At 48.0% G+C, this 25,157-nt stretch overlaps 2 protein-coding genes and 1 pseudogene across 10 annotated transcripts; 1 reads left to right on the top strand and 2 right to left on the bottom strand.

Annotated features, from left to right (window-relative positions):
• Nucleotides 1–1,381: 1,381 nt before the first annotated feature.
• On the bottom strand, nt 1,382–2,336 carry LOC107132498 (anaphase-promoting complex subunit 11-like; annotated as a pseudogene).
• A 10,633-nt stretch (nt 2,337–12,969) lies between these two features.
• Nucleotides 12,970–19,098, top strand: MMP19 (matrix metallopeptidase 19). 3 transcript variants are annotated; one of them, XM_024991885.2, is made up of 10 exons: nt 12,970–13,197; nt 13,494–13,579; nt 14,452–14,582; nt 14,816–15,031; nt 15,517–15,762; nt 16,620–16,751; nt 17,540–17,704; nt 17,865–17,992; nt 18,183–18,462; nt 18,549–18,726. In XM_024991885.2, the coding sequence occupies exons 1-10, from the start codon at nt 13,108–13,110 to the stop codon at nt 18,629–18,631; spliced, it is 1,557 nt and encodes a 518-aa protein (XP_024847653.1). In that variant the 5' UTR covers nt 12,970–13,107; the 3' UTR covers nt 18,632–18,726. The 3 variants fall into 3 exon arrangements, with proteins under 3 accessions (XP_024847653.1, NP_001069451.1, XP_010803495.1); NM_001075983.1 differs by having other exon boundaries at nt 12,987–13,197; nt 18,183–19,098; XM_010805193.4 differs by lacking the exon at nt 12,970–13,197 and having other exon boundaries at nt 13,493–13,579; nt 14,402–14,582; nt 18,183–19,098.
• Nucleotides 19,099–19,528: 430 nt separating this feature from the next.
• On the bottom strand, nt 19,529–25,114 carry TMEM198B (transmembrane protein 198B). Of its 7 annotated transcripts, none has more exons than XM_005206535.5 (5): nt 24,764–25,114; nt 22,515–22,774; nt 21,363–21,944; nt 20,764–20,924; nt 19,529–20,646 (listed from the first exon to the last, which is right to left on the bottom strand). In XM_005206535.5, the coding sequence occupies exons 2-5, from the start codon at nt 22,687–22,689 to the stop codon at nt 20,488–20,490; spliced, it is 1,077 nt and encodes a 358-aa protein (XP_005206592.1). In that variant the 5' UTR covers nt 22,690–22,774; nt 24,764–25,114; the 3' UTR covers nt 19,529–20,487. The 7 variants fall into 7 exon arrangements, with proteins under 7 accessions (XP_005206592.1, NP_001231099.1, NP_001070281.2 ...); NM_001244170.1 differs by lacking the exon at nt 24,764–25,114 and adding an exon at nt 23,732–23,941 and having other exon boundaries at nt 20,764–20,921; nt 21,363–21,908; NM_001076813.2 differs by lacking the exon at nt 24,764–25,114 and adding an exon at nt 23,732–23,941 and having other exon boundaries at nt 20,764–20,921.
• Between the last annotated feature and the right edge of the window lie 43 nt (nt 25,115–25,157).

The following is a 25,157-nucleotide window of genomic DNA, read 5'->3' on the forward strand; positions in this document are numbered from 1 at the left end:
CGGACTGCAGCCTACCAGGCTCCTCCATCCATGGGATTTTCCAGGCAAGAGTACTGGAGTGGGGTGCCATTGCCTTCTCCGATAAATTGCCATAGAGACATTTAAAAAAAGAAGTAAGTTCTTTTTAAGAAGAATACTGAATTACATGGAAAGACTAAGAAGAAATACTGTAAATGTTAGCGGTGGTTACTTCTGGATACTGGGATTATAAATGGAAATTTTTCTTTTATGTACTTTTTCTGTTTTAAATTTATTACAATAAATATGAATTTTAATGTACTAAAGAAATGAAGTTTATTTTTAAATGTTTTATCCATCCTTCAGAGATCAGCTGAAAAGCTGTTCATCTGTGAACTGTTCTCAGAATCTTCCAACTGAATATGACTCTTTCCTTCTCCAAATTCTATAACCCCTTATATGTCTCTCATGGTACTTATCACATATGCCATGTATTAAAGTTATTTCTTAATATGAATCTGATTTGCCTCTCTTGCTGAGCATATGTGGGACTGACTACCTTATCAGGCACTACCTAAATCAGGGATATTGACTATTTCCACGCCACTTGATTAACAATCTTTTCTTAAAAAAAAAATGTTTTTATTTATTTGGATGCACCGGGTCTCGGTGGTTGCACACAGGGCCTTTGATCTTCACTGTGGCATGTGCGATCTTCGGTTGTGGCATGCAGATTCTTAGTTGCGGCATGTGGGTCTAGTTCCCTGACCAGAGATCGAACTTAGGCCCTCTGCATTGGGAACGTGGAGTCTTAGCCATAGGACTACCAGGGAAGTCCCTTGATTAACAATCTGTATGACTCAGATTAGCACCCTAACAGGAGCTAGTCTGATCTAGACACCAAAACTGATCTAGAGAAAGGACTGGGTCATCCTGAATTCAGGTTATTTCTAAGGTTAATGATATTTGAATGACTTATTTAACTTAGGATTTATAAACAAAGGAAATTATTGGGAAGAACAGCACTATGCAAACTACTTATATATTCATCAAGCAGTTAACATAGACAGACATAGAATTAATTACAAGTGTATTTTTGTTTAATGCCAATCCTCTGCTTAGAATTCCTCTTCTTGGATGGCAAGCTTGTTTTAACTGGATTGTTAAAAAACAATATTTTATCTAGCAATAATGTCCCAGATAATAATATGCTAAAGCAGTCAAATACAAACACAAATTCAGTGAATTATAGTTCCTAATGCACAATGCAAGGTATAGAGTTTTCTGCTCCATTTGTTTCTGCCCTTGGTATAAACATTTTTGCACTTTGTACATATTTATTCCTACTAGATTTGGAGCTCCTTATGGCAGTAGAAATAAGGCTAGTCTTATTCATATATGAATTCCTGGTTCTTGTTACCTAGTATATAATGAAACATAATACAGATGTTTGTTGAACTAAAAACCCTAGCCACTAGCGTTCAGAGTCAGAAGACCTGGGTTCAAATCTCAGTTCCACTTGCCAAGGGCAAAACTCTTAGCTGATCTGAATTTTGCTTTCCTCCACTATAAAAATCAGATTTTTTTTTTTTGGCCAGGCTCAGGTGGTTTAATGAGTTTTATTTTTTGGATAAAAGTGTCAGTTTTGCAATGGAAAAAAACAGATGTCAGACTTTCCTGGTGGCACCCTGGCTAGTAATCGGCTTGCACATGTTTGATCCCTGGTCTGAGAAGTTTCTACATGCCACAAAGCAATTATGCCTGTGTGCTACATCTATTGAGCCCTCCCTCTAGAGTCTGGAAGCCACAACTGCTGAAGCCCAAGGACTCTAGAGCCTGTGTTTTACAACAAGAGAATCCACCTCAATGAGAACCCAGAGCACCACAACTAGAGAGGAGGCCCCCCTCACCCCAGACCACAGCAAGTAGAGAAAGCTGGCTGCAGCAACAAAGATCCAGTGTAACCAAAATCAATCAATAAAACACCAGAACAAATGCATCTCCGGTCCTTGTTTCAACCCTGTCATAGCCCAAAGGGTACTGGCCAGTGGAGACCATGGCTACTCAGAGCCACTGTGGGGTGGGGCTGTTTCAGAGCGAAGAGGGAGCCTTGGGCCACACTAGCCTCATTCCTTGAACTTCCTATTCTGGGGGCACACAGGGCTCTGCTGTACCTGCTGTGCTTTGAGCCTCTTGAGGATGTTATGCATGTGGAACCAGTAGAAGCACTGGCCCCATAGCAGCAGGCAGTCGTCACTCAGCATCTTGATGTCCAGGCAGCTGCCACTGAAGGCCATGTGGAAGATGCTGTAGTTCTCATGCTTGGCCACCCAGAGCCAAGTGACCATGCTGTTTCAGCACTTGACCTTCACCTTCATGGCACAGGGAGCCTGCCTTCTGTTGGCAGCGCCTAGACTGTAACATTGTATGAGAATTAAATGAGAGAATGAATATGAAAGTTTTTTAAACTGTCTGTCCCATGATAAATTTGTTAGTAATGAAGTCTTAAAGTAGAGAAATGATTGTAAGATCATGGAATAACCAGGAGAGACCAGACATATGACTCCCAAAAGCCTCCACAAGATGGTATTAATTCTCTTGGTATGTTTCCCATTGGCAGGATCTTACAAATATCCTGCAAGTTCAAAAGCTGGTTTTGTCACTGCAGAGAGGAAATCTTGGGGTCAGACTCATATTAGTCAAGCTCACAAGACATGTAAAAACCAGAACATATAAACTATAGTGTCAATTCACCAATTTACACCTATTCCATCTCCCATGAGAAACAGAAAGTTTAAGTCAGCACAATCAGCACTTCCCACAAACATTGCTCCTAATTTGGTCTACCAAACTGTATTCAGAAGGTCACTTGGTGAACATGCATATTTCCCATGACTTCTGTAACAAATTACCACAGACATGGTGACTAAAAACAGCAAAAACTTATTCTGTCACAGTTCTGGATCCCTGAAGTCCAAGATCAGGATCACTGGATCAAAATCAAGGTACACCAAAGCAGCACTCCCCTCAGGGCTGGAAGGGAGAACCTATTCCTGACCTTTTCCAGGTTCTGGTGGGTGCCAGCATTCCTTAGCTTGTGACAGCATCAGTCCTATCTCTGCCTCCATCTTCACACTGTCTTCTCCTCTTTGTATGTGAAATTTGCCTTTCTCTGTTTTGTAAGGATTCCTTTGGTTACATTTGGTGCCCACTCAGATAACCCAGGGCTTCCCTGGTGGCTCAGAGGTTAAAGCATCTGCTTGCAACGAGGGAGACCTGGGTTCGATCCCTGGGTTGGGAAGATCCCCTGGAGAATGAAATGGCAACCCACTCCAGTATTCTTGCCTAGAAAATCCCATGGACAGAGGAGCCTGGTGGGCTATACTCCACGGGGTAGCAAAAAGTCGGACACGACTGAGCGACTTCACTTTTCACAGATAATCCAAACTAATCACCTCATCTCAAAATCCTTAATCACATCTGCCAAGCCCTCCCTCACTTTTTTTTTTTTTTTTTTTGCCATGTAAGGTAATATTCATAGGCTCCAGGGATTCAGAGATGGAAATTTTTTCTGGGGATACACATTTTTCAGCCTACCACAGGTTGGAAATTGAGATCTGAAAAGTAAATTATACTACTAGAAATGCTGAAGGCACCAGACTGCACTGTGTGATACATTTACTTTCACAGCTGGAAGAGCCTTGTCAAATGGCCTGAATACTCAAATCCATTACCAAGATTCACTTTCTCAACACAGTGCTTGGATGGCCATTGCCAGTGTTGGCTTCTGGAACTGCTTTTTGATACCTCCATGAACAGCAAAACTCCTTTTGATTGGCCTGATTTTTCTTTCCTCTTGTTCCTTCCTTCCTTTCTTTCCTTCTGCATTTTCTTTGTTTCTTTTGTCTAGACTTGGAACTATTTTATTGCTTAAATTGGTGCCTTTGCCTAACTCTGTTATGATCCACTACTTGTTAATGTTTATAGCTTAATTTTTTTCCCCCTACACTATGCAGCTTACGGGATCTTAGTTCCCAGACCAGAGATTGAACCCAGGCTGTGGCAGTGAAAACCTGAAATTCTAACCACTAGACCACCAGGGAAATCCCCTAATTCTTTTTTTTTTTAAGTGGAAGTATAATTGACCTACAGCACTATGTTAGTTCCAGTTGCACAAAATAGTTATTCCATAGTTCTATATGTTACAAAATGATCAACACTGTAGCTTAATTCTTTTTTTTTAAAAAAAAGGCTAGAAACTATAAAAAAGAGCCAAATGAAAATTCTAGAACTGAAAAATAGAGTATCTGAAAATTTAAAAGTATTGAATGAACTTAATAATGCTTTAGAGATGGGAAAAAGTTGGTGAACTTGAAGATAGATTAATAGAAATGATTCAGTTTGAAGACTATAGAGAAAAAGAAAAGGTTGAAAAATGTAAACAGAACTTCGGAAACTTATAATATCAGAAATCTAATATACATATATGTAATTGGAGTCACAGAAGGAGAGGAAAGAGAGAATGGGGTAAAAAACTCTGTGGAGAAATAATGGTTGAACACTTTCCAAATTTGGTGAAAGACATAAATTTTCAGATCAAAGGTGCTCCACAACTGTTAATAGGAAATGTAAATTGGTTCAGCCAATGTGGAAAAACATTATGGAGATTCCACAAAAACTAAAAATAGAACTATTATATGAGCCAGAAATTCCACTCTTGAGTATATATCCAAAAAAATATATGCACCCCAATGTTCATAGCAGTACTATTTACCGTAGTCAAGATGTAGAAGCAACTTAAGGGTTGATTAACAGATGAACAGATAAAGAAGATGTGAGATACACACACAATTGGATACTACTCAGCCATAAAAAAGAAAATTGCCATTCACAACAGCATAGGTGGACTTGGAGCGTATTATACTAAGTGAAATAAATCAGACCAAGAAAGAAATACTGTATGATATCGCTTACATATGGAATCTAAAAAAAGCAAAACCAATGAATATAGCAAAGAAGAAACAGACTCACAGATATAGAGAACAAACCAGTGGTTACAAGAGGGGAGAGGGAAGAAGGGGGACAAGATAGGGATAGGGGATTAAGAGGTACAAATTACTTTATATAAAATAAATAAGCTATAAGGATATATAGTATAGCACAGAGATATAACCCATATTTAATAATCACTGCAGATGGTGACTGCAGCCATGAAATTAAAAGACACTTACTCCTTGGAAGGAAAGTTATGACCAACCTAGACATCATGTTCAAAAGCAGAGACATTACTTTGCCAACAAAGGTTCGTCTAGTCAAGGCTATGGTTTTTCCTGTGGTCATGTATGGATGTGAGAGTTGGACTGTGAAGAAGGCTGAGCGCCAAAGAATTGATGCTTTTGAACTGTGGTGTTGGAGAAGACTCTTGAGAGTCCCTTGGACTTCGAGGAGATCCAACCAGTCCATTCTGAAGGAGATCAGCCCTGGGATTTCTTTGGAAGGAATGATGCTGAAGCTGAAACTCCAGTACTTTGGCCACCTCATGTGAAGAGTTGACTCATTGGAAAAGACTCTGATGCTGGGAGGGATTGGGGGCAGGAGGAGAAGGGGACGACAGAGGATGAGATGGCTGGATGGCATCACTGACTGGATGGACGTGAGTCTCAGTGAACTCCGGGAGTTGGTGATGGACAGGAAGGCCTGGCGTGCTGCGATTCATGGGGTCGCAAAGAGTCGGACACGACTGAGCGACTGATCTGATCTGAAGCTTTAAAAATTGTGAATCATTATGTTATACACATGAAATATATGATAGTATAAGTCATCTATACCTCAATAAAAATAGATAAAGTTAAGTAAAAATTAATAAAGAAGCTCAACACACCACATTTAAGCACATCACAGTCACACTGTTAAAAACCCCAAAATTAGAGCCAATCTTGAAAGTAGTTTGAGAAAAATGATGTTACCATACACGGATCAGTGATTTGAATTACCATGGATTTCTCATCAGAAACTGTGGAGATTAGAAGACAGTTTTAAGTACACACACAAAAAAACTATCAACATATAATTCTATATTTAGTTTTACATAGCATAAACATAGTCGCTGGAAGCCATCCATCTGACCCCGTGGAAGGGGGACAGAGAAGGAGTAATCGTTGTGAGATGGACAAATACCCTGAGGAAGTAAACACCGCAGTTACCTACATACACTTCTACCCTCTACACATTTATTTTCATGCTCTATCTAGGGAATTTTGGCAGAAAAGTTTGAAAAGCACTGATAGAGTCAGTAAGCAAAGTAATGTATGAGAGATGAATGCTCATTCGTTATATTTGTCTAGTCAGAAAAGCCGCTTTCAATTTGCTGTCAATACATAAACTTAATCCAAGCTGGGTTTGGTTTCGTGTGCTCTTTCAGCTCCCTAATCTAATTGCCCTTTTCTCTTGCTTCTCTTTTACACTCTTCTGGCCACTGCTCACCACCACCATTGGCCTCATAGCAGAGGGATTACATCTTGCCAACCAGTTCTTTCTGAACTTACTGATCACCATAGCTACTCTGGTCAGTTTCCAGCCATGCTTTGTGGCCAGTGATCTTTTTGGTTTTCAAAGATCTCTCTACTCTTTCCTCTCCGTATGCTTCTATCCCATCAATATCTGGCTTCCTTTTTGCAAGTAGGCAGATAATTATGTAACATTTCACTTTTTTTTACACAATACATTCTTGTAATAACACATCTACACACATCCACACACACTAAGGTCTTACAAAAATGGGCAACAGGCAAGCATACATACTTAGTAATAGCTTCTAGATAAAAAAATCTGAGAATACAGTCTTCCTTAGGATCAGTGGTCTTCTTCCTCTGCTATTTTTTCCCCCTATTTCTCTTTTCCAAAACTTCTTTCACAGCTGAGGGGAAGTGTTCACTATGCCAAAGCAGCTGGCAGCTCCAACTCAGATGGGAATTGTGTCTCTGTCACTTTAAAATCCTCTAGCTCTTTCTTCCTCACTCTGCGCAGGATATACTTGTACAGTGTCGGTGCTTACCCCATTGTCAAATTAATGAACGCACTAAAAAGCAAAAACAAAACTACGCTGGTGCTGGTGGGGGACTTCCCTGGTGGTCCAGTGGCTGACACTCTGCACTCTCGATGCAGGGGCCCCAGGTTAGATTCTTAGTCAGGGAAATAGATCCTACATGCCTCAGCTAATAAATAAATATACATAAAACTACAGTGGTGAACACCCACTATCCTTAAGCAAGGGGCAAAAAAGGGGATGCAGAGGAGAACTCTCTTCCTACATAGCCCCACCCTGAGGTCAAGTGCAGCCTTCTCACAGCAATAGCCCTCTCCTCAGCAGTTGCTGACCTGACAGAAAACAGAAACTTGGGTCTTTTCCACAGTCTCCCTCCCTCATCTAGTTACTGCCCTCTTCAAAAGGGGAAGTCAGTGCTGAACTCCTTCCCTGGCTAACCCCCTATTGAACACTTTGCCAACACCAAAGGGAGCCAACTATGAAATTTCCAGGCCCATGACAGTCCCCAGACTTGAAGACAGATCTGTTACCTGCGGTCATGGAGTGAGAACAGGAGGTGAAAGTGCTCCCCGACATCCCACTTCATTTGGAAAAACTCAAAACAAAAAAAAAATTGAGTTTTGTTAAGAAAAAGGCTGCTGTTTATTAAGAAAAAGGCTGATGTTCCCAGAAGGAGCAAAAATCATTTCTCTGTCATTCCAGATGCTGAAAGAACACTTAAACTCATTCCTCTCCTCCCCTCCTATTCCAGACGCTAGAATTTACCCCTTCATGCATCCCTTCTGCTTTGTGCTGGGTAGTGGGACCACCAGCCAGACCAGCAGAAGCCTCCAGCATCTCCAGGGAAGTCCTGTGGGATAATACCTTTGTCTGTGAATTGGAGAAGGGGAGAAGATCTTGATCTCCCCAATATTTGACAGGAACTGAAGGACTGAGGGATTTGGGTCTGATGTCCTGTCAAATGAGACAGTTCAAGCTAGTATCTGTGGGGCTGTTCGAGGAGCAGCAGGAGGGAATGCCAAAAAGTGTTTGTAATGGAGGTTGAGGAATTTGGGGGCATCCGGGGAACAGAATACACCGGCCAGGCTTGAGCCATCCCCAAGCCCCTTCTACTTCCCAGTTACTAAACAGATCCAGCTGTGCACAGTCCTGGCAAATCGTTTCCCATCTGGCTTCTAGGAACTCATGACTAATTAAAGGAGTGTGTGTGGAAGGGGAGGGGGTGTACTCTTAAAAACAGAGGTTTCCAAGGTAACGGCTTGGGGAGAAATCAATCCCATTTAGCCAGGGAAACTTCCCTCTTTCCTGACTCTCTCAGGTCTCCAAGGAAAAAACAGGCCAGAAGCTAACATTGTTTTTCCCACATTTCTCTAGATCAAGAGCAATGTCTAGGCCAGTCCTAACTTGGTTACACCGTACGTTTTTCTCACTTCCAGTTTTAGACCCGAGACTTGCCCTTTATATACTAACTAGGATGTCCAGCCTTCCAAGTCACCCCCTTCAGGGAAGGATATTGTCAAAGATGGGTGGGGATGTTTTAGAGACTGGCTTTTCCTGGGCTTAGAGACCTCTAACAACCTTTGCCTTCCACCCACAGCCCCTTAGACCCTGAACATTAGAGAATACTCTCAGAGTCTTAACCTATTTCTTGCTCCTACTGTTTAAAATATTTTAATTTAAACAATATTTCTATACAAACTCTTCTGCCACAGTCCTTCAGCAGAGAGGAAAACCAGTTTGCAGGATGGGATCAAGCCAGCCAAAGAACCAGGAGTTCTCTCAGACTTAAGTTCTCTTTTTGGGTCAGGCAGACCGCACGTCCTAACCCGTCACACACATTCCCACATGTCCCCCAGTGAGTGATGACAAATTCAGAGGGGAAAAGAGCGGAGTCAGCATGGCTTAGAGGAGGGGACTGGTGGCAGGGAGGTCTTGATACCATTATGGGAACAGTTAGTCATGCAGTCCTGCATACACATCCAGTCTGCAGCTTCTGGCTCTAGGGGGTTTGTTTGGGTGCCTGTGGAAACTCTTGAGAGACTGCAAAGATCATGGCTTGAGCCTGAGGTTCTGTTGCTTCCAAGCTGTGTGACCTGAAATGACCTGTTAGAGACTCAGTTCCTTTTTCTGTGATCTCTTGTACTTGTGCTCAGTTGTGTCCAACTGTTTGCCACCTCATGGATGGTAGCCCACCAGGGTCATCTGTCCATGGAATTCTCCAGGCAAGAATACCGGAGCGAGTTGCCGTTTCCTCCTCCAGGGTATCTTCCTGACCCAGGGATCAAACCCACGCTTCCTGTATCTCTTGTACTACAAGAAGATTCTTTACCGCTGAGCCATGTGGAAGCCCTCCCTTTTTTGTAGAAAGTGATAATGCCAGCCCACAGGGATGTTGTCAAGATTTAAATGAGATAAACTATTTGGCAGCTTTTACAGTTTCCCTTTCTGTTCTTTCTCTGGCTCCTTAATGTCTAGAATGTGACTCCATCCCCCAGGGACTTCCAGGGCCAGAGTGAGTATCCACACTTTACCTTGTATAATAACCACCATATCTCTTGGGCATCCCTGGATGGCCCAGTGGTAAAGAATCCGCCTGCCAATGCAGGAGACGCAGGAGATAGGGGTTCAATTCCTGAACTGGGAAGATTCTCTGGAGAAGGAAATGGCAACCCACTCCAGTATTCCTGCCTGGGAAATCCCAGACAGAGGACCTGGCGGGCTATAACCCTTAGAGTTGCAAAAGAGTCGGACATGACTTTGTGACTAAACAGCATCAACAACAACTATCTCTCTCACTAACACTCTAACAGATACTCTTAAACATTCTTCCCCAACTCCCACTTTTTTTTTTTCTCCTCTATGAGGTGTCTAGAGGGAAGGAGTAATCTGCCATCACATTCTTTTTACTTTACTCCTTTCCCTCTCTCCACAGCCTGCAAAGCTCCTGTCCCTCCCCTACTAACTTCAGTATTTCCTATCACTTTCTCTTCCATTCCACCCACCCAGGGCCTGAGGCTGGGCGGACAAAGCTGGAGCTGAGCTCAGAGCCACAGACAGGTTCAAGTAACTGCATCAAAATGTTGCTAGTGGTTCTCTTTTGGGTAGAATTTACTGGTGGTTTTCATTCTCTTTCTTGCTCATTTTGGTATTTTCCAAATTTACTGTAATGAGCAATGGATAACTTATTCAGAAAAAAAAATAGAGAAGACTTTAATCAGAAAAAAATATATAATTTTCAATTGGCCCATGTCCTGTTCTCAAAAGAAGAGGGATTGAGCGGTGATAGAAAGAGGGAGAGAAGGACAGAGCTGAGAAAAACCCTGCAGGGGGCTGGTTCCCAAGCTCTCTCATTTCCTGGGGGCATCAGCCATGATCACGGCCTCACTCGTGGCTTTTGTCACTCATCAGTTGGTGGCTCTGTCCTTGCTTGCCTGACCAGTCATTTGAGACTTAGTCACTTGACTGTGAGCCAGTTGAGTGCTGAGTGGGTCAAGACGACCAGCATCATTGAGGGCAACGATGAATCAGGAGGATCCCCCACCTCCCTCCTGGGGTGTGAAGGGTTCTCCAGTGGCCTGCCAGTCTTTCAGCCTGGGGTGTGGGGAAAGGCTCAGAACTGCATCCTACTGAGAACATGAGTTCAGTAACCCTTTCCCTCATTTCTATCCCTACTTCCTTGTGCATGTGAATGGCATAGAAATGTGTGATGCACAAATGATGGTGGAAACTGCAGTGGCTCCTAACCACTCACAGAAAAAAGCTTTAAGAGTCAGCATGGTGAATGGAAAGAGCATAGGTTACGAGTTGGCAGAAGGGGTTGAACATATGCCAGGCCAGTTAGGAGCTCCATGTCCTTAGTCGTTTCCTTCTTTGGCTCTCCATTTCCTCCATTAAAAAATGGCCAGACATACACACTGAGGAAACCAGAATTGAAAGAGACACGTGTACTCCAATGTTCATCACAGCACAGTTTACAATAGCCAAGACATGGAAGCAACCTAGATGTCCATCAGCAGATGAATGGATAAGAAAGCTGTGGTGCATATACACAATGGAGTATTACTCAGCTATTAAAAAGAATGCATTTGAATCAATTCTAATGAGGTGGATGAAACTGGAGCCTATTATACAGAGCAAAGTAAGTCAGAAAGAAAAACACCAATACAGTATATTAATGCATATATATGGAATTTAGAAAGATGGTACTAATGACCCTATATGTGAGGTAGCAAAAGAGACATAGATGTAAAGAACAGACTTTTAGACTCTGTGGGAGAAGGCAAGCATGGGATGATTTGAGAGAATAGCATTGAAACATGTATATTATCATATGTGAAATAGATCGCCAGCCCAGGTTCGATACATGAGACTGGGTGCTCAGGGCATGACCCTGAGGAATGGGATGGGGAGGGAGGAGGGAGGGGGTTCAGGATGGGGGACACATGTGCACCCATGGCTGATTCATGTCAATGTATGGCAAAAACCACTACAATATTGGGGGAAAAAAAAAAGCCACGGGAAAGACAAAAAAAAAAAAAGGCCAGAATAATTATTCCCTAATAGGAGGATAATGAGAATTAAATGGAATAATATAGAAATGGAAAGCTCCCCTGGTGAATCAAGCGATGAAGGATCCACCTGCAATGCAGGAGCTGCAGAAGATGCAGGTTCGATCCCTGAATGGGGAAGATTCCTTGGAGAAGGCAATGGCTAACCACTTCAGTGTTCTTGCCTGGAGAATCCCATGGACAGAGGAGCCTGGTGGGCTACAGTCACACAGAGTCAGACACAACCAAAGCAACTTAGCACAGCACAATACAGAAATCACCTGACACAAAGTTTTCTTTTTTCTTCTCATTCTACTACAATGAAGTTTAACAGTGCAGAAAAATCATATAACCTTGGTGGGTCCAAAGTAGGTTTTCTCCCCACTTTTTTTTTAAGTAGGTTTTCCTAACGTAAGTTTTTCTCTTCTATGTTAAATAGCATTGAAGACCCTCTCTAAACTCTGCCTCCCAGTCATTCTCCCACCCTGGTCATTCGTCTGACAAACATTTATTAAGCACCACCGAAAGCATTGAGCTAGCCTGGAATGGGCACTAGGGACTTAGTGGTGAATAAAGCAGACCCTTAGAACCTCTCACTGAGCACAACTGACTTTTCTCTGCGCTTTTACTCAAGACCAGCACTGTCGCTGTTTCTCAGGACTCTTTGACCTCATCCAACTCATAGCCAGCCTTCACAGCCCAGCTCAAAGCCTGCCTTCTCTGAGAACCTTCCCACAGCCTCATGACCCTCAGGATGGGACACCTCTTGCCTGATATCCTGGTTCCCCTCATTTCAGGTATTTGAATTGACCTCACCCTGTCTGCAAACCTCCCTGCGGGCAGGCTCTAGACTTTACTTCTTCCTTTCCTAGTTAACCTCCACCTCCACGCACACATTCCAGACTCATCAAGGGCTTTAAATAATGACTTTTTATTAAGGCAGACACAAGTAGGCTTCAAGAGCATTTGAATCTTCAGTTTGATCTTGGACGCAAAGAAACTGAGATCTCACCCTTCGTTCTTTCATCTGCAACCCAAGCACCTAAGCAACTTGCTTCCTACCTCTCGGTTTTATTTTTCCTGTCCTAGAGCAGACAGGGAGACGTGAAAGTTACAGATAAGGGGTTTATTGCCCAGGGGTCCCTGGGTCACAGGAATGCCCAACTTCAGAGGATGGCTCTAGTCCCTATTTCTAGTCTCGGCAGATATTCTGCTTCCGATCCTGGCAGGATGCCCACCTCCAGGACAACATGGGAAGTCTTTCTGAGTCCAGCAGAGGACCCTGGGGGCTGGGTTGGAGGCTCTTCTTGACTTCTGCTCTCTGGCAGGGCAGGGGTTAATGGTGAATTGCAACACATCTCTAGCCTGAGTCACCTCCTACTGACACTCCCCCCCAGTTTCCCTCCCTTGAAGTCTTATAAAGAGGACCAGAGACTGGAGAGTGAAAAGAGCTGGAGGGAAGAGCCCCCCGCCCCCCCCACCTAGCCCTGCTCCCTCAGGCTCCCAGGATTCTCAGAGCGGAGGGCACAAACTCTGAAGCTCTTGCCTGGTGGGACCATGAACTGGCAGTGGCTGTGGCTGGGCTTCCTACTCCCACTGACCGTCTCATGCTGGGCTGTGGGGCCTGAAGAGAAGGAGGCAGCTGTGGTGAGTCTCCTGGGAAAGCCAGACCCAGGCTGGGGGAGGGATGGAGGAACTGCTCCTTAGTCCCATCTAAGCCGCTCTTCTGACCTACAACTGCCTGCCCTGCCCTTCGCTCCTCTAGTCCATATCCACCCCTACCCATCCCTACTCCCTCCCCTCATACTCCCCTAAGATGCCTCTCCTTCAGTCCTTCCACATCTGTCCCCTCCTATCCTAATGGGCTGTTAGGTTATGTAGAAGCTTCACCCAGAGACTAATCCCCTTTTGATTTTATCTGCTGACCCCTACCCTCATCATAGGATTACTTGTTGCAATATGGTTACCTACAGAAGCCTCTAGAAGGACCTGACAACTTCAGGCCAGAAGATGTCATAGAGGCGCTGAGGTGAGAGATTGTAAGGTGCATGCCTTCAGGGTCAAGTTCACAAGATCTTTTTCTCTTCTCACCTTTTCCATTCCCCAGGCCCATCTCTGCCTGCCTCACATCCATTTCAGGGATCCAGAGAATTCGTGGTGGGACCAGGGGTGAGAGGGGGAGTCAAGGATGAGGGCACAGTTATTGGATTTTCCTAGGCCCTAAGCACTTCTTTGGAGGCTCCATCCCACATTATATCCAAAATACTATTATTTGGTCACATCCTGCAAGCAATGTAATTTATATGAGTTGGAGCTGAGTTGTTGACATGATGTTGCCTTTCAAAGATATTTAATCCAGCATTTATTTCTTTCTGTTTTGAAGTTTTCTTTTCTTATTTTCGGTCTAATGGGTGATTTCTCAGATATGTTCCCAGTCCATTGAAAAGCCACAATACTTGTGGTACATGATGGATGAAATTGCCCCAGAGTGGGTAGGCTGGACTGGGAACGGGGTGTCCAGCCAGGAGGGGAGAAGGCAGAGGGAGGACGGGCCCTCAGGTGGTAGCAGTGGTGAGAGAGTCTCAGAGCAGGAGTAAGACATTTCCCAGGGCAGGAGGAGGTTAGAAATTGCAGTAGAGGAAGAAGGCAACACCAGAGAGCAATTTACCCAAATAAGAGAGTGAACACAGGGAGGTGAAGTTGGAGTATTGCCTTCTATGCAGAACAGAAGAGGAAGGCCCAATTATGAGGACTGGATCCTGGAGTGATCCCATCACCTCCAGAGCTTTAGTGCCATTCTCAGTCATTACGTTGGGCAAAAGGGGACCAAAGAGCTATCCCCATTTCTTAGTCATTCCAGATGCCCCTGTCCTGCTGGACCATCCCTCTCCATCTTTCCAGAGCTTTTCAGGAAGCATCTGAGCTGCCAGTCTCAGGTCAGCTGGATGACGCCACAAGTGCCCGTATGAGGCAGCCCCGCTGTGGCCTGGAGGACCCCTTCAACCAGAAGACTCTTAAATACCTGCTGCTGGGTGAGAACTGAGCCTGGGAAAAGGGGGGGTCATGACTCTGGAGCACAGGTGACATTGGGACAGTCTGGACCAGCTCATCGTTGAATGGATGGTAATCTGGCAATTGACTGATCACCACTTGCCTGGAAAGGTTGTTTCATGGCTTTGCTGAGTGAGTGCCCACACTCAGGGGAGCTGTCCAGAGCTGGCAAAGGTATCTGTGCTTCTAATCTATTTTTTGGTTCAATAACCAGGCCACTGGAGAAAGAAGCATCTGACCTTCCGCATCTTGAACCTACCGTCTACCCTACCATCCTCAACAGCCCGGGCAGCCCTGCTTCAAGCCTTCCAGTATTGGAGCAATGTGGCTCCCTTGACCTTCCGCGAGGTGAAGGCTGGCTGGGCTGATATCCGCCTTTCCTTCCATGGCCGCCATAGCTTGTACTGCTCCAATTCCTTTGACGGGCCTGGTAGGCACCAGCTCTCAGCTCTCCCACCTCACAGACCTCTGTCTCCTTGAGTCAGTGACTCTGGAAACTTAATGTCAGGCTACCCTCCTATGCTCAACTGCACCCTACACTCTCCAACCACCTTCTAATATTCCCTTGGGGAGCAACATGTCATCTCCCTGGGGCCTTACCAAGCCTGTTTCTTTGAAGCTTATGCCTTCTTCCTTAGCTTAAGTTCCTCTGCTCAAGGCATACTCCAGGGAGGAACTGGAGTATGTTCCAAAGACAACAGAGTGACTGAGAGGTAACAGGACAGAGCGATGGGAATCCATGAGAGATCAGGGTTGTGGCAGGGAAATCTGAAAGGAGTGAGAGGTGTCCAAGAGATAATCAATCTACTTGGGGAGATTTTAAGGGAATAGAGTAATTGGAGTTTATAACAGGCAAGGGATGCTCCACCCTAGGAGCCTCTGATCTCCTGCCTGTCTACCTTTGCCTTTTTCCAGGGCGGGTCCTGGCCCATGCCGACATCCCAGAGCTGGGCAGCGTACACTTTGATGAAGATGAGCTCTGGACTGAGGGGACCTACCGGGGGGTGAACCTGCGCATCATCGCAGCCCATGAAATTGGCCATGCCCTGGGGCTGGGGCACTCCCGATACACCCAGGCCCTCATGGCTCCTGTCTACGCTGGCTACCGGCCCTACTTCAAGCTGCACCCTGATGATGTGGCTGGGATCCAGGCTCTCTATGGTCAGTCCTTTCCCCTAGTCCTCACGAGGGTCAGTCTGACCAGTGTCTCTTCAAGCATAAAGACACAGGTCTAATCTTCACGGAGGGAAATGGCTTGGCTTCTTTCTCTTCCTCTTGCCACGTTATTCAGGCTTCTTCATTTTCAGGAGTTGTTTTTCTTTTTTTGGCCTCATTGCGTGGCTAGTGGTATCTCAGTTCCCCAATCAGGGATTGAACCCTGGCTGCAGCAGTGAAAGCCTGGAATCCTAACCATTAGGCCCACAGGGAACTCCCAGGAGCTCTATTTCTGACACTTCCAGGTCTAATCTTCCTTCTAGACCTCTCTCCTCCTACACCTGCTCTAGTGGATGAAGAATGAACATTCCAGAAATCCCCTCTCTCCCTTTCTGCTGCTGCTGCTAAGTCGCTTCAGTCGTATTCGACTCTGTGCGACCCCAAAGACGGTAGCCCACCAGGCTCCCCCGTCCCTGGGATTCTCCAGGCAAGAACACTTGAGTGGGTTGCCATTTCCTTCTCCAATGCATGGAAGTGAGAAGTGAAAGTAAAGTCGCTCAGTCATGTCTGACTCTTAGCGACCCCATAGACTGCAGCCCGCCAGGCTCCTCTGTCCACGGGATTTTCCAGGCAAGAGTATTGGAGTGGAGTGCCATTGCCTTCTCCGTCTCTCCCTTTCTAGTGCCTCTCAAAACTAAAACATGTCTCCTGCTGGTATCAGTGTGATCTTTTCTCCCACCAACGAAAGCTCTCCAGGTTTTCATTTTCCTCTCTATGCGACCTCTGAGCTTAACTTACAGTAGGAAAGTGGGGAAGCTAGTGCTCTGAGTTCTTTTCCTGAGCAGTATTATGTTACCTTGCAGGCAAGAAGAGCCCAGAGATAGAGGAGGAGGAGGAGGAAGAAGACACGGCACTCCCGACTATACCCCTAGTGCCCACAGAACCCAGTCCCATGCCAGACCCCTGCAGCAGTGACCTGGATGCCGTGATGCTAGGTAAGACCCTTTCCCTCCAGGCTTGTAGGCAGGCAGTGGGGCATGCTGCTGACCTTGAGACCTGGACAAATGGGAGTGACATGGGACCTCAGGGTGATCAGTGGAGGTTAGTCTCTAGGCAGGGGTTAGTGGCCATGGATGGAGGCAGTGGCCTGGAGAGGGAGGATTCAGAGCTAAATTCAAGATGGGCCAGGCAGGACATTACCTCCGTTGTTGCCCTGTGAGAGCCATTAAACACATCCGGAAATACAGCAAGAAGGAGAAAACAGTCTTGACTGGAATGTCTATTAGAGAGGGTATTATACCCACATGGAAGTACAACTTGGAAGCCACCTGGAGTAGAAGGTGAGGTCCCTAAGTGGGAGCAGCTATCCACAGGGCTGATTTGCTGTGAATGACAAAGGAGAGGCTGAACACTTCTCTGCTCTTAACAATCCTCTCCTTGAATGAATATTTGGGGAATCAGCCTGCCTGAGATACCCAGAAGTCTTTATTTGACTGCTGTCTTAAAATAAAAAATTTTTTTGGTGGCAGCAGGTCTTTGTTTCATCATGTGGGATAATTTGTTGAGGCACATGGTCTCTCTAGTTGTGGCTCAAGGGTTCCAGAATCCATAGGCTCAGTAGTTGTAGCACATGGGCTTAGCTGCCCTGAGGCATGTGGAATCACCCTGGACCAGGGATCAAATCCGTGTCCCCTGCATTGGCAGGCTTATTCTTAACTGCTGGACCAGTAGGGAAGTCCCGATACCTGTCTTTTTGACTTGTTGACACACCTCCTGCTCTTAGGGCCCCGAGGAAAGACCTACGCCTTCAAGGGAAACTATGTGTGGACCGTGACAGATTCAGGATTGGGTCCCTTGTTCCAAGTGTCTGCCCTCTGGGAGGGGCTCCCAGGAAACCTGGATGCAGCTGTCTACTCTCCTCGGACGCAATGGATTCACTTCTTTAAAGGTAAGGGCACTAGTTTACACTGTGCTACTGGAGGAGGGCCTGTGATTAGAGATGCCATAGAAGGAGGGAGGGATGAGAAGTTTCTAGAGGGTGGAACGGAGGAACTGAAAGTTATCACCTGGGGACAGAGGTGACTTGTTCTTTCCTTATATGCTCTCAGGAGACAAGGTGTGGCGCTACATTAATTTCAAGATGTCTCCTGGCTTTCCCAAGAAGCTGAATAGGGTAGGACCCAACCTGGATGCTGCTCTCTATTGGCCTATCAACAAAAAGGTGTTCCTCTTTAAGGTATAAAGCTCAAAGGAAGGGCAAATCCTTCGTAGGAGGGGCAGGCTACCTCCCATGGAAAAGCAAAGACTTGCTCTGGAAGGAAGTTCTGCAGCTGCCATGGGCTGAGAATAGACTTCGGTGGGGGTGGCGGCAGGTTCTCTAAGCTCTCTCGTCATCCTTCTCTTCTCGCTGCTGACCCCACACCTAGGGCTCTGGATACTGGCAGTGGGATGAGCTGGCCACTACTGACTTCAGCCGCTACCCTAAACCAACCAAGGGATTGTTTACAGGAGTGCCAGACCAGCCCTCGGCCGCCATGAGCTGGCGGGACGGCCGTGTCTACTTCTTCAAGGGCAAACAGTATTGGCGCCTCAATCAGCAGCTTCGAGCAGAGAAAGGCTTTCCCAGAGATATCGCCCACAACTGGATGCACTGTCGTCCCCCAAACACCACTGCATCTGATGGGGACACTGATTCCTCAGTCACAGGCACAGACCATGCAGCCACAGGATAACACTGGATACCATTTCCTTGGGCCATAGAAACACCTTGAACTCTGGCGGCTCACCCAGAGATACAATCTTGGACGTTATCCCCTCAGTCACAGACTTCAGCACCCTTTCATTCCCTGGTAATGTCACTCTCTCAGAGGCCTGAGACCTCAATCAAATGTCTGCTGCAGCACAAGCATGAACCATGGACCTCAAGCCTCTAAATGACCCACCCAGCTCCAGTCACCACCTCCCTGTACTCTTTCCCTCCTGGTCAGTGACTCTAACTCAGCCTCCAGCTCCGTCCATTTCTCCCCCATCCTAGATAGCACTTCCAACTGTGTCATTTTCTCTCTGGAGGACATTGGTAGAAGAAAGACATCCCTCAGGTGTTTAGCTGACAGCAGGCCACAGCTGGGAATGCCTGGGTCCTGTTCTTCCTAGATAAAGAACAAGGAAACAGCATGGCCAGTAAAATGAGCAATGGCTTTGGAATCCTTGAGAATCACATCAACTTGCTTGTGACTTTGGGCAAGTTAATTAACCTCACTAAGCCTCAGGTTTCCCATCTGAAAAATAAGGTTAACACCAATCCCGCAGGGTTGTTGCATTAAAAGAAATACTGTGTGTGAAGTGCCTGGCACATTTGTGTTTAATAAATATTAACTCCATGTTCACAGGGCTTCCCAGGTGACTCAGTGGTAAAGAATTTACCTGCCAATGAGGAGATACAGTTTCAATTCCCTGGAGGAGGAAATGGCAACCCACTCCAGTATTCTTGTCTGAGAAATCCCATGGACAGAGGAGCCTGGTGGACTACAGTCCTTGGGGTCACAAAGAGTCGGACACGACTGAGCAACTGTGCAAGCGTGCACCATGTTCGTAAGAGAGGACAGAATGATTCTTCCTCTGGCTGTGTGTGTGCCACTCCTATAGTGGTCTGGCCTGATAAAAGTACCTTCATCAGATCTTTAAGGGACAGAGGACTTGTCAGTATGGCTAATTCGTTGTTTGGGGGTGCAAAGAAAGAAAAGAGGAGCAACAGAAAGGCTAGACTCCCAGGTTCAGTGTTCAATGTCATTTTATTCACATATTCCCATGTTCTTTTCCCCTTCCTTCATAACCTTGCTGCCCAGGGGAGGGACATATCTTCCTTCATGCTGAGGAACCAGGGAACAGACTTTGGGCAGGTAAATCAGGGGAGCGGAGAGTTAGAACAGGTTAGTGGCTGGGACGATGTTCTGGTTAAGGAGATTAGTGTCCCCTATAATGAGAGACAGAGAAGGCACTTGTCTCCCACACAGCTCTGAAGACCAGGCTCCTTTGGGCAAAAGGGCAAGATTCTGGCATGTGGGCCAATGCTCTCAGCTTGAAGCAAGAAGCCAGCTTTGAGGGACAGTGGGTGCTGAGCCAGGCAGTGCCCTGTGGTCTTCCCCACATTGAGAAGGGAAAGGGAAGCACCACGGAGGATAGATACCCCCAACTGAGGTAGGAGAAGGGGGCTTGTGTCTGGGGGTCCAGAGAGAAAGGCTAACCAGGAACTCAATTGCTCCCTGATGAGGGGCCTGGGAATCAGGGATCCCGGAGCTCCACTGGTGCCCTTCTCCCCATCAAAAAGCTATCAAGTGCTTTAGGAGCCTTCCTGATTTTCTATAGGTAGGTCCTATGAAAACAATACCCCTTATTTGATCATTGAGAGGCACTTTGAGGCGGGTACACAGAAGGCTATTTGGGTAATGGCCCTCCTTGGTTTGGTTTGAAGGGAATTAGGGAGTCAGTTACTTTAGGGACCAGGACACCTCTATTACTGGACAGAGGTAGGTACTCATACTTCCATTCCTCTCCTTTCCCCACAAGAGTCCTCTCTATCTGTCCCTGAAACATATCCCTACAGGCCTGGTCTGGGTTGGAGCACAGATTCCATGCCCAAGTCCAAGAGGTGGGGAAGTCTGTGTGTGGATTCTGTGGGCCCAGGCCCTGCCCACCTAGTGTTCCCAGGCCCTTGTTCCCAGGGTGAGGGCATCAGTGGAGGTTTAGGCTCAGGTCTGGGTGGGTGGAACCAGAAGGTGCAGTGAGGGGGACAGTGGAACCACAGTCAGAATCCAGGTCCAGGACAGTGTGGGGAGCGGTGGCCTGGGTGCCTGGTCCTAGCTGGCGCTCTCGAAGGCTCTGGAAATAACTCTGAAGGGGCAGGGCAGACAGGGTAGAAGAAAGGGCCTGGATCAGAACCCACCCTCCCTGACCATCCCCCTGTGCCTTCTGCCCCAGGCCCAGGGCAGCCCCCACGCCTCCACTCACTGGAGCCAGACTGTCGGCAGGGTTCCGTGCGCTGGCAGGGAGCTGGTGCCTGTAGCTACCCTCACAGAGCCCTGCCCTAGGGGAGGTCCGGTGCCACTTGGCCTCCTGATGACGGATTCGAAGGAGCTGGAGATGCCTTCGCTGGTGGCTCAAGACCACTGCTTGGGAGGGGACAATACAGACTCAGGGAGGCCTCTTTAGACTCTGAAACCCACCCCCAAATACACTCATACTCTAGAGAAACCCATTTGCTTATGTCTCTCAAACCTCATCCCCCTCCCAGTTATTCTAAAGAAACTTTTCTTCGGAATCCTCCTACTCTTCCCTTCTGACTTCCCTGAGATCTTCCTTTCCTTCCACATCAGTCCCCAGTAACTCTTCCCTACTCCCCAACCTCCCGACAATTTCTCTTCTCATTCTTACCCAGACTTTTGACTCCTCCAACTCTAACTTTTTTTCAGTGGCCTGCCTCAGACACCTTAGAGGTGTATCTTTTGCCTCTATCTTTTGCCCTCAGGTGTATTTTCCCCCTTCACCTCTTTAAGTCTGGGAACCAGGGACATAGGTTGTCTGCTGTCTATACCACGGTGGTAACTCACCATTGGTGTGGCCTCCATGTTCCTCATCCATGAGCTTCCACTGGGCCAGGGCCCCAAGGGCCCCCAGGGCTGGCCAGGTCCCCAGCAAGACCCAGCTATACCAGCAGAGAGGAGGCAAGGCTGGAAGTGCCTGCAAGCGTTGGCCCAGCCGACTGCCCAGTGCCAGCCCCTCCAGGAAGTAGTCAGCACAGGCCACCAGCACTGCAGCACCCAGCAGGGCTGTGCCCAGAACTGTGAAAGGACGTGGCCACCGAAGTGTGAACAGGGCTCCCAGCAGTGCCAGCCCCACCAGCCCCCCAGCTGGTACCCAGGCTGAAGGTGGTTGGTAGATGGGCTCCGTGCCCAGCAGGACCCCAGCGCCCAGGGTTAGGCCTAGTAGGAGACCAGTCAGGAAGAGCCCGACACTGCGAACCAGCATGGTGACCAGGCCGCAGAGCAGTCCGATGCCGAGCGCAATGCCCGCGCTCACCTCCAGGCTCAGCTGTGTCTCTAGCACTCGCTCCTTATGGCACAGCAGGAAGATCACCAGGGCTCCTGACAGCAGGCCTGAGAGAAACATCACTGCCTTGAAGCAGCGGTAGCCTGGGAAGGGAGGCAGGAGGCAATGAGAGGCAGAAAGGGCTGGGTGGGGGAAGATCGACAGGGCTGGGCTCTGATGACTCAGAAGGGATAGGAATGGCTAACCAGAGGAGCAGAAGTCAGGAGCAGCACCCCCAGGGACCTCAAGGCCAAGGGCAGAAAGGGATCATCTTAGTGAGGGCAGGGACTTTTCAGGAACTGTGAGGGGATGGGAGAGCAAATCAGGAGGTAAGATGGATGAATTGAGGGGAATAAGTATAGAGAAAAGGTTTTGTCCTTTCAGGGATGGTAGATGGGAAGAAATCAGCGCAGGCTAATTCAGGTTACTGGGGAATGGAATTTTGAAGTAGGAGGAAGGGGAGGGAAAATGATAGTTGCTAGGGGTCAGAGCTGAAGGAGTGGGCGCGTGGGGGATGGAAGAAGAGCTGGCGAGAGCGGCACTGGATGCACTGAAGGTAGATATCCCCCGACAGAGGAGTAGAGGTGGCTCAGGAGCAAAGGAGAAAGCTGGCGTCATCTCTGAGGGTGACAGTCTTGGGCAGCTGCCCCCCAGAACCCTGGCCCCGCCCTCACCGAAGCAGCAGTAGATGATTCCAAAGCAGCAGCAAAGGGCACACACCAGGGCGGGTGCCAGGTCAGGATTGTCCTGGGGTTGCAAGACACATCTCAGGTCTGGAGGCTCTGGGAGTTGTTGATTAAAGGGCCTGGGGTCAGAGGTCATGGCCAGGGGCAGCAAGGCTTCCTCCATGGCCGAAGAGAAGGTTGTCACAGAGGGGAAGATCAGTGTCAGCTCCTCTCATCCATCCATGAATGTCTTGAGGGGGCTGGGAAACCTGCAAGGGGGTAAGGGGACAGGAACTCAGGTGCCCATGAACCTCGAGGATGCCCTTCTTTTAAAGAAAAGCCAACTTCAGGATGGAACTTGGTTCTGCTGGGGAAACTGAAGAAAGCTACAGGAAAGGGATGAGAGAGGTCAGCTGTCTATCACCCTCTAAAACAAGGACCTTAAGTGGAACTTCAAATCTTAACAGGTAATGAGTCTTGGCTCCCTGGCTTTTCAGGGTGGGGTGGGAGGAGTAGGAAGTCCTCCATCTGTGGAAGGGGGTACTGCAGGCTAAAGGCTCAGTAGCCTGTTCCAGTTGAAAAGAAAGCTTGTCCCATCTACAGCTGGGACTCAAAATCATCCCACTGGACGGGGAAGGGTGGAGTTAGTAGAGGGGGGAGGAGAAGGAAGAGGAGAGAATGAGTCATGGTGGGGGTCTCCCAACAGCTGCTCCAACCCCAGAGAGGGAAGAGGGAAAAAAATCAGACACCAGAAGAGGAATCAAATAGAGACAGTAACTGACACTTTGTCAGGGTTGGGAAGCCTTGCCTTCAGGTGGAGATAGGGTTATTGGGGGAAGGTGTCCATCCAGCCACAGTCCAATTCCCACCCATCCCTCATGGACTGAGCAGGCGCCTTGCTCACAGGCATCTCACATCCTCCCCTCAGGACACTGGTGGGACTCTTTCTACCTTTCCCTTTCCCTGTGGTGTCAGGGCTGCCAGTGGGATTTGAACTCAGTTCCTGAAAGGAGAACACCAAGGAGGGGCTGGCATTGGGGGCACTAAAGGAATGGGGTAGAGTAGGTGCAGGCACTTCCTTTCAGCTGCCTTCTTTTGGATATCAAGATCTTAACAGGCAGGGAGGGGACTTGGCTTGGGGAGTCCCTGGGGCTCCTCTCCTCAATTCTTGGAAGTCTGGGGACCCTATTCAAGGAGAGATTGGGGAGGGGGTGTTAACTACTCACCACCCTGTCAGGGCTGAGGAAAGGAGGGGGTAGACGTGCTTCCCTAGACCCCCAGCTGCATCCCTGCCCAGAGTCTTAGGCGTCCGGGTGGCTGTCAGGCGTGGGCACCCCTACAGCCACTCTGTTCTTTGCTCCCTAAACTCTTGCAAGTCGTATCGCAGCCCAAGCCCCAGTGAGCTAAAAGCAACCAGCTTGGGGGGTGGAGGAAGGGGACAGGGTGTGTGTGTGTGTGTGGGGGGGGTGACATCACGGGGCGGGACCCTCCAAATCTTTTCCCTGTGTGTGTGTGGGGGGGACCCAATTTGCCTACTGCTCTAGGCTGGGATCAGAGACCCCCAGCCATAGCCGGGAGGGGTTTTTGGGGAACCGCAAGAGAGTTGGGGAATGGTCTCTGAATACCTATGTGCTGACTCAGCAACTCGAAACTTTCAAATCCCTTACTGGTGTCCCAGCGCCCCCCTACTCCGGCTTGGTTTCTTCCACTTCCCAGAGAATTGGAGTATTGTCTCCTGGAGAACTTGGTGGTCCGGATCGGGGACCCCAGGAAGGGGCTCTTACTGATCTGGGGCGCCGGCGAGGGGTTCATGGGTAGAAAAACTTGCGGAGCAAGTCAGGGGTCTGGAAGGGGGACTAACGAAGAGGCGTTTGCAGAGCAGGGGACCGACAGAGGGTACCCAAGCCGGGTCTGCGTGGGGGCGGGGGCGCTTGTCAGCGTCGACCAAACATCTTGGTATGCAAACGAGATGCAAAGAAGCACACAGATAAGGGCAGTGTTTTTTGGCACTCCGCTCGGCTACTAAGCCGAGTGGAGCCACGCTCCCAGTCCTCCGGCCCGCTTCTTGACGGGGCCTGAGAGCTGCACCCAGAAGGGCGGATCCGGGCCGTGGGAGCTACAGTTGTACAAGGCAGTTCGCCAGCTGGGTCAGGCGCTGGGGGGGCCGAGGGTTGCTGGGAAAGAAGGGGCAGCGAAGGAGGTCCAGGGCGGGGGCAGGCCCGGGGCGTCCTCCCCTCCGCTCCACCCCCGCATGATACCAAAAGGCCTCCGTCCTCGTTACAGGCAGCAGGGAAGGGATCAGTGCGGTGGTTTCTCTACGTTCTCTGATTTTGTCTGCAAGGGAAACAGACTGGGCTCGGTGGCTTTCCTCTATCTCCTGGACTCAGCAAAGCCCAAGAACACAGCCAGAGGAACCCTGAGAATCTGCTCCCAGTCCGCAGGCACTGCTGCGGCGCCCGCTTGCTCCGCTTCCGGTGGAGCAACCTTCGGGGACTCCAGTTCAGCACGCGGAGGGCGGCAGCAGAGGGCCCTTTAAAGGGCGGGGCCAGCGCTTCCCCAGGACCACCTCCTCTGGTTCTACTTAGCCTGTGGGACTGGCTTGCACCTCGGCAGACCGCTTTTACTTTTCCTTCCCGTGTCTTCCCTGGTGAC

The sequence above is a fragment of the Bos taurus genome, chromosome 5 (assembly GCF_002263795.3).
Source record: "Bos taurus isolate L1 Dominette 01449 registration number 42190680 breed Hereford chromosome 5, ARS-UCD2.0, whole genome shotgun sequence".
In the NCBI taxonomy this organism is placed as follows: domain Eukaryota; kingdom Metazoa; phylum Chordata; class Mammalia; order Artiodactyla; family Bovidae; genus Bos; species Bos taurus.